At 49.8% G+C, this 8,954-nt stretch overlaps 1 protein-coding gene across 1 annotated transcript; it reads right to left on the bottom strand.

Moving 5' to 3' along the window:
• Positions 1–2,475: 2,475 nt before the first annotated feature.
• LOC145335609 (uncharacterized) lies at positions 2,476–4,833 on the bottom strand. The gene is made up of 2 exons (XM_080181409.1): positions 4,732–4,833; positions 2,476–4,281 (listed from the first exon to the last, which is right to left on the bottom strand). Exon 2 carries the CDS (start codon positions 3,911–3,913, stop codon positions 2,651–2,653), a length of 1,263 nt encoding a protein of 420 aa, XP_080037535.1. The 5' UTR covers positions 3,914–4,281; positions 4,732–4,833; the 3' UTR covers positions 2,476–2,650.
• Positions 4,834–8,954: the final 4,121 nt, after the last annotated feature.

Raw genomic sequence — 8,954 nt, 5'->3', positions numbered from 1 at the left:
AGGCCGCAGCTGGAGTACTGTGTGCAGTTTTGGTCGCCGCACTTGCGGAAGGATATATTGGCCTTGGAGGGAGTGCAGATACCGGAGATGAGGGGTTAGCCTATGAAGAGAGACTAAATTGACTGGGTCTGTACTCGTTGGAGTTTAGAAGGTTGAGGGGGGATCTTATAGAGACGTATAGGATAATGAAGGGGATGGATAGGATAGAGGTAGAGAGATTCTTCCCGCTCAGAAAGGACAGCAGGACTAGAGGGCACAGCCTCAAGATAAGACGGGCGGGGGGGGGGGGCGCAGTTTAGAACTGAGGAGGAACTTCTTCACTCAAAGGGTGGTGAATCTCTGGAATTCTCTGCCCGTTGAAGTGGTGGAGGCTACCTCGCTGAATATATTTAAGTCACGGGTAGATAGGTTTCTGATAGACAGGGGAATTAAGGGTTATGGGAAGAAAGCGGGAAAGTGGAACTGATCCACTTCAGATCAGCCATGATCTTATTGAATGGCGGGGCAGGCTCGAAGGGCTAGATGGCCTACTCCTGCTCCTATTTCTTATGTTCTTATGTATCGCTCCCCTTAAACCTATGCCCTCTAGTTTTAGACTCCCCCACCTTTGGGAAAAGATATTGACTATCCAGCTGAACTATGCCATTCATTATTTTATAGACCTCTATAAGATCCCCCCGAAAAAATAATAAATTAAACAAATTAACCACCGCAGGCCATCTTCATGGCAACATGGCATGCTTTGAGAGGCTTCCAAACAAAATTACGATCAAAAGATCTCAACTCCCTAATACCCTGGCTCTCTGTGATCCTTAGCAGGTGCAGCAGGTGGTCAGGAAGGCGAATGGGATGCTGGCCTTCATAGCGAGGGGGATTGAATATAAAAGTAGGGAGGTCTTGCTGCAGCTGTATAGGGCATTGGTGAGGCCGCAGCTGGAGTACTGTGTGAAGTTTTGGGCGCCGCACCTGCGCAAGGATATTTTGGCCCTGGAGGGAGTGCAGAGGAGGTTTACTAGGCTGATACCGGAGTTGAGGGGGTTGAGCTATGAGGAGAGGCTGAATAAACTAGGCTTGTACTCGTTAGAGTTTAGAAGAATGAGGGGAGATCTCATTGAGACGTATAAGATGATGAATGGGATGGATAGGATAGAGGTGGAGAGACTCTTCCCGCTCAGAAAGGACAGTAGGACTAGGGGGCACAGCCTCAAGATAAAGGGGGGGCGGTTTAGAACGGAGTTGAGGAGGAACTTCTTCACTCAAAGGGTGGTGAATCTCTGGAATTCTCTGCCTGTTGAAGTGGTGGAGGCTGCCTCGCTAAATATTTTTAAGAAGCGGGTTGATGGGTTCTTGATAAGAGAGGGGATTAAGGGTTATGGGGAGAGGGCGGGAAAGTGGAACTGAGCAGCGACAGATCAGCCATGATCTTATTGAATGGCGGGGCAGGCTCGAAGGGCTAGATGGCCTACTCCTGCTCCTATTTCTTATGTTCTTATGAAACCAGGTTTTCACAACAAGACTCAAAGTTGGAGGCAAAGTTGTGAAACTGACCAGTCCAGCAAAAAAAAAAACTCTCCGACCCTCCCCGTTGGCCAACTGTGAGAAGGAGGATTTAACTGAGAAAGGAAACAATCACATAATCCATTGAATCCCTCCAGTGCAGAAGGAGGTTATTTGGCTCATCGAGACTGCACTGACTCTCCCACAGCGCATCTGACTCAGGCCCAACCCTCTGCCCTATCCCAGGAAGCCCAAGTTTCTTCTGTAAGAAACACCCAAATAAACTAAACTAAAGAGTGACGTAAGCAGCACAGGCTATCTTCATGGCAACGTGGCATGCTTTCTGAGGCTTCCAAACAGAACTGCAAACAAAATATCTTCTAACTCCCAAAGACCCTTTCAATCTTGGATCCTTGTGAATTTTGAAACTAATCCCTCCAATCTACACATCTTTGGATGCAAAGCGACAATTTGGCAGGGCCAATCCATCTAAGCTGCACATCTTTCGAGTGTGGGAGCAAACCAGAGCACCCAGGGGAAACCTGCACAGACACAGAGTGAACATATAAGCTCCACAGACACACACACAGACACAGACACAGACACACAGACACAGACACACAGACACAGACACACAGACACAGACACACAGACACAGACACACAGACACAGACACACAGACACAGACACAGACACACACACACACAAGCCAGAATCAGGAAATACTTTGAGGGAAAATGTTACGAATTTTCTCAATCTTCGAAGAACTGGTCTGAAGCTAAGTTGGATCGCTCCTCCCAACAGTCCAACCTCATAGTCATTCGCATCAATCAGCAGCAGGTAAGGATTAATGTCTAAAGACATGCAGGTTAGGTTGATTGGCCATGCTAAGAAATTGCCCCTTAGTGTCCGGGGATGCGTAGGTTAGAGGAATTAGTGGATATAATATGTAGGGATATGGGGGTAGGGCCTGGGTGGGATTGTGGTCGGTACAGACTCGATGGGCTGAAGGGCCTCTTTCTGCACTGTAGGGTTTCTATGATTCTATAAACCCTCGTCCCTGGTGCTGAGGTAGCAATGCTAACCATGGTGCCACCGTTAAATGTTATCGATCACCCAGGAAACCCCAAGAACAGCAAATCCAAGCCCGTAATCACTTATGAATTTGTTGGTGTCTCAGCAGATGGGATGAGACACTGAATCTCTTCCCACACTGAGAGCAGATGAACGGTCTCTCCCCGGTGTGAACTCGCTGGTGCCTCTTCAGGTTCGATGACTCCCTAAATCCCTTCCCGCACTGAGAGCAGATAAATGGCCTCTCCACAGTGTGGACTTTCTGGTGTCTCCGCAGGGTGGACGGATCAGTGAATCCCTTCCCACATTCAGAGCAGGTGAACGATTTCTCCCCGGTGTGAACCTGCTGGTGTACGAGCAGGCTGGATGACAGAGTGAACCCCTTCCCGCACTGAGAGCAGGTGAACGGCCTCTCCCCGGTGTGAACTCGCTGGTGCGTCCGCAGGTGAGAAGTCTGATTGAATCCCCTCCCGCACTGAGAGCAGGTGAACGGCCTCCTCCCAGTGTGAACTCGCTGGTGCGTCCGCAGGTGGGATAGCTGAGTGAATCCCTTCCCACACGCAGAGCAGGTAAACGGTCTCTCCCCGGTGTGAACCCGCTGGTGCGTCCGCAGGCCAGATGAATCACTGAATCCTCGACCACACTGAGAGCAAGTAAATGGTCTCTCCCCGGTGTGAACTCGCTGGTGTCTCTGGAGGGTGCTGGAATGTCTGAATCCCTTTCCACAAGCAGAGCAGGTGAATGGCTTCTCCCCAGTGTGTACACGCTGGTGTATCTGCAGGGTGGATAAATCACTGAATCCCTTTTCACACTGAGAGCAAGTGAATGGCTTCTCCCCAGTGTGAATCCTCTTGTGTTTTAAGAGGTGGGGTACCTGAGTGAATCCCTTCCCACACTCAGAGCAGATGAATGGCCTCTCGTGGGTGTGGACTCGCTGGTGCGTCCGGAGGTTGTCTAACCGAGTGAATCCCTTCCCGCACTGAGAACAGGTGAACGGCCTCTCCCCGGTGTGAACTCGCTGGTGCGTCTGCAGGGTTGATGAATGACTAAATTGTTTCCCACACTGCGAGCAGATGAACGGTGTCTCTCCGGTATGAACTCGCTCGTGGGTACGCAGGTGAGATGACATAGTGAATCCCTTCCCACACTGAGAGCAGCTGAACGGTCTCTCGCCAGTGTGAACTCGCTGGTGTGTCTTCAGGGTGAATGAACGACCGAATCCCTTCCCACACACAGAGCAGGTGAACGGCCTCTCCCCAGTGTGATTGCGCCGATGGATTTCCAGCTCCGATGGGGATCTGTATCCCTTCCCACAGTCATCACATTTCCACGGTTTTTCCATGTTTCGTTTCCTTATCTCTCAAGATCGGACAATCAGGTGAAACCTCATCCACACACACTCAGAGCATGTGTACGGTCTCTAACCACTGTGAATGCTGCGATATATTTTCAGGCTGTGTAATTGGTTAAAGCTCTTTCCACAGCTGGTGCACTGGAACACTCTCACTTGGGAGGTGTGTGTGTTTGTGTCTCAGTGCTTTTCCAGTCACACTGATGTTTAAAATCTTCTGAAGGTGACAGATCAGGCAAACATTTCTCCTTCTGGATTCACAGGCCGATGATATTCAGTTCCTGATTAATTGAGTGACTCCGTCAGATCTGGTTGTGACATTTGAGATTTCCATCTATAAATCCTCCTCTTCTAATATCCTGTGAAAGGAATTTACAAAAGTCACCACCGTCAGTACAGGATAGAAATTCAGAACAGACAATTCTAGTTTCTATGGAATATTCTGTCCTCTCTTATTCCCCAAATCTCCATCCCACACAATCTCCCTCCATTCTCACTCTGCTGTATCTAATATTCACCCTCCCAATTTTCCTGAAGGTGCTGATTGACAGATCCATGCTCACTGCTTCCTGTCCTGGACACTGAGAGCTGAAAATCTTCAAGCTGACAGCCACGTTAAAGTTTTACATGTGGACATGTTTGAGCAGGCTGATGATGCGTGTAATACACTGCATTACCTGGTCGTAGACACATGAAGAATGTGAGGGGGATCTTGGTATAGGCAGCGAGTGGTGACCTGGAAGTTAAAAATCGAAGCCCAGGATGAGAAAAGAAATGGAAAAGGGGATAACAGAAAGTGTTTTACTCACAGATGTTGGAGGTAGTAGGAAGTTTGAGTCAGTCTGAAGCCCAATCTTCATTCAGAGAGAGCAGCAGCACCTTCGCTGGGTAGAAATGAACAAGCTCATTGTCCAGCTACCGCATTCAGCAATGGGAGGCTTTGATTGGCTGGAGGTGCAGAGTCCTTCCGGTCTTCCAGAGTTCCCATTGGTCAATCTCCCCGCAGACAGACAATGGGGGAGCTCTGACTGGCTGGAGGCGCAGAGTCCTTCCGGTCCTCCAGAGTTCCCATTGGTCAATCCCCCCTGCAGACTGACAATGAGGGGCGGAGCCCCACGTAACGCGGGGGGTGGGCGGGACTTGGCCCTCCAGCCGCGCTGAGCTGCTGTCCAATGGGAAAGGCCTGGGAGAGCCGGACGGACAATGGTCAGTGCGCCGGCCCCGCCCCGCACCCGCACATGCGCATTCACCCCAAACATTGCACAAGCGCACTTTGGACACACCAGTCAACGGCTTTGACCAATGGAAAGGGTTGGAGGACCGGAAGGGGTCTGGTCCTCCAACCAATCAGAGCGTGGGCTTTGTATGAATGAAGAGTGAGTTTCAGACAGAATCAAACTTCCTCCTGTCTGTGATGTTGTTTGACCTAAAAGAGGCCAACATCTGTGAATTATTATTTATTTTCTCCCCCTTTCCATTTCTTTTCTCATTCTGGGGGAAATTGGGAACTTGCAGCAACTGAAAGGAAAGGAAGTGAATCTAGTCTGTTTATTCCACACATTATTAGTCCAGTTAGACAGACATAGATCTGTCTGGCAGCCTGCATGGAGATTTTCAGCTCTCTGTGTCCAGGACATGAATCTGTCAATCAGCACCTTCAGGAGAATTAGGAGGGTGAATATTGGACACAGCAGAGTGAGAATGGAGGGAGAGTGTGTGGGATGGAGATTCACAGCTTTTGGGGAATGAGAGAGGAAAAAATATTCCATGGAAACTAGAATTGTCTGTTCTAAGTTTCTGTCTCTATTGACAGTGATCACTTATGTAAATTTCCTTTTTCAGGAAATCACTATGGAGTTTTGCAGGCAGGAAACTAAGACCAAACATGTTACTAAGATGTCACAGTCACTCAATAGTTTGGGATCCAAATATAATCAGCCTTCAAAGGAAATGTTTCTCTGTTCCGTCGGCTTCAGGAGATTTGTGACTGGGAGAGCACCAAGACACACGCACACCTGAGTGAGAGCGTTCCACTGCACCGAGTGTGGAAAGAGCTTTAACCTGTTACACAACCAAAATTACACGGCAGCATTCACAGTGGGGAGATACTTGACCCATATTCTGTGTGGAATTTAACTGATGGTTTAACCTGGAGAGTCACAATGACACCTGCACCATGGAGAAACCATGGAAATGTTGGGACTGTGGGAAGGGATACAGGTTCCCACCTCAGCTGGAAATTCATCAGCACAGTCACACTAGGGAGAGGCCGTTCACCTGCTCTGCGTGTGGGAAGGGATTCACTCGGTTATCGAGCCTGCAGACACATCAACGAGTTCACACTGGGGCAAAACCATTCACCTGTTCTGACTGTGGGAAGGGATTCACACTCAGTTATTGCACTTGCTGAGGTGCAATCTCACTCATGCCAATGAGAGACCCTTTAAGTGCTCTGACTGTGGGAGAGGCTTCAAAAGCTTTCAGGAACTGATGATTCACCAGTTCGTTCACGCTGAGGATAGACCGTTCAACAGCTCTCGCTGCACAAAGTACATTATCCCTACAGCAGACACGCCAGCGAGTTCACACCGGGGAGAAACCATTTACCTGCTCTATGTGTGGGAAAGGTTTCACTCAGTTATCCATGCTGCAGAGTCACCAACAATTTCACGCTGAGGAGAGGCCATTCACTTGCACTGAGTATGTGAAGAGATTCAAACGTGGGTCCACCCTGCAGGATCACCTGCACATTCACACTGGGGAGAAGCCATTGGGGTGTGGGAAATCTGCAGAGGGATCTGGATAGGCTGAGCGAGTGGGCGAGGACCTGGCAGATGGAGTACAATGTTAGCAAGTGTGAGGTTATCCACTTTGGCAGGAATAATAGTAGGAGGGATTACTATTAAAAGGGCGAAAAGCTGCAGCATGCTACGGTGCAGAGGGACCTGGGGGTCCTTGTGCATGAGTCGCAAAAACCCAGCCTGCAGGTGCAGCAGGTGGTCAGGAAGGCAAATGGGATGCTGGCCTTCATAGCGAGGGGGATTGAATATAAAAGTAGGGAGGTCTTGCTGCAACTGTATAGGGCACTGGTGAGGCCGCAGCTGGAGTACTGTGTGCAGTTTTGGTCACCGCACTTGCGCAAGGATATTTTGGCCTTGAAGGGAGTGCAGAGGAGGTTTACTAGGCTGATACCGGAGTTGAGGGGGGTTGGACTATGAAGAGAAACTAAATAGACTGGGTCTGTACTCGTTGGAGTTTAGAAGGATGAGGGGGGATCTTATAGAGACGTATAAGATAATGAAGGGGATGGATAGGATAGAGGTGGAGAGGCTCTTCCTGCTCAGAAAGGACAGTAGGACTAGGGGGCACAGCCTCAAGATAAAGGGGAGGCGGTTTAGAACGGAGTTGAGGAGGAACTTCTTCACTCAAAGGGTGGTGAATCTCTGGAATTCTCTGCCCGTTGAAGTGGTGGAGGCTGCCTCGCTAAATATTTTTAAGAAGCGGGTAGATAGGTTTCTGATAGACAGGGGAATTAAGGGTTATGGGGAGAGGGCGGGAAAGTGGAACTGAACCACTTCAGATCAGCCATGATTTTATTGAATGGCGGGGCAGGCTCGAGGGGCTAGATGGCCTACTCCTGCTCCTATTTCTTATGTTCTTATGTTATGTTCTATTCAGATGCAACGAGCGTGGGAAGGGTTACCCAACCTACTGAGACACCAGCGACTTCACACCGGGGAGAGGGCGTTCACCGGCTCTGATTGCAGGATGGGATTCAGAGATTTATCCACTCTGAACCACTAGCGAGTTCACACCCGGGGGGGGGAGAGGCCATTCAGCTGCTCTGACTGTGGGAAGGAATTTGCTCGGTTGTCCGACCTGCTAAGACACCAGCGGCTTCACACCCGGGGAGGGGGCAGACCGTCCAACAGCTCTGTGCGTGTGGGAAGGGACTCACTCCGTCATCCCAGCGGCAGCCACACCAGCGAGTTCACGAGTGATTCCAGGGGTTGGATTCTGCTGTTATTGCTGCTGCTGATCACACCCAGGGCTGAACCAGGTTCAGTCTGACAGTGGGTGAAGTGGGAGGGTTTCGTTCTGCTGGACTGGCCAGAATCACGACTTTGCCTCCAGTGGGCTGATGTTCTTTGAGCCCTGGGAGAGCACATTTCCCACTGAAACAACCCACAAAAGCTGATGAAGGACATTTGTTTTATCCTGGATAATAAATAGTGTTTTTCCTACTATTACAGGTAGATCTAAAATAAATACATTTGTCTCCGTTCCATTGAGTCTCCAGCACAGGGCCAGGCCATTGGTCTGTGTCAGTATTTCTGCTCCACGTGAGCCTCCACCCACCCCTCTTCATCTCCCCCTCCCATCAGCATCTCCCTCTATTCCTTTCTCCCTCGTGTGTGTACAGTGGCACCGTGGTTAGCACTGCTGCCTCTCAGCGCCAAGGACCCAGCTTGCCTCACTGTCTGTGCGGAGTTTGCACATTCTCTCCGTGAGCGCACGGGTTTCCTTCATAAGAACATAAGAAATAGGAGCAGGAGTCGGCCATCTAGCCCTTCGAGCCTGCCCCACCATTCAATAAGATCATGGCTGATCTGTCGTGGCTCAGTTCCACATTCCCGCCCTCTCCCCATAACCCTTAATCCCCTCTCTTATCAAAAACCCATCAACCCGCGTCTTAAAAATATTTAGCGAGGCAGCCTCCACCACTTCAACGGGCAGAGAATTCCACAGATTCACCACCCTTTGAGTGAAGAAGTTCCTCCTCAACTCCGTTCTAAACCGCCCCCCCTTTATCTTGAGGCTGTGCCCCCTAGTCCTACTGTCCTTTCTGAGCGGGAAGAGTCTCTCCACCTCTATCCTATCCATCCCATTCATCATCTTATACGTCTCAATGAGATCTCCCCTCATTCTTCTAAACTCTAACGAGTACAAGCCTAGTTTATTCAGCCTCTCCTCATAGCTCAACCCCCTCAACTCCGGTATCAGCCTAGTAAACCTCCTCTGCACTCCCTCC

Source organism: Carcharhinus amblyrhynchos, unplaced genomic scaffold (assembly GCF_965287045.1).
Source record: "Carcharhinus amblyrhynchos unplaced genomic scaffold, sCarAmb.v2.hapA scaffold_39, whole genome shotgun sequence".
In the NCBI taxonomy this organism is placed as follows: domain Eukaryota; kingdom Metazoa; phylum Chordata; class Chondrichthyes; order Carcharhiniformes; family Carcharhinidae; genus Carcharhinus; species Carcharhinus amblyrhynchos.
Note: the sequence above shows the minus strand (reverse complement) of the source record. Positions and strands in the feature narration are given on the sequence as shown.

Bases quoted from the DNA above. Each gene is read 5' to 3' on its own strand.
- LOC145335609 (XM_080181409.1), bottom strand. From the start codon at position 3,913: ATGGAAAAACCGTGGAAATGTGATGACTGTGGGAAGGGATACAGATCC.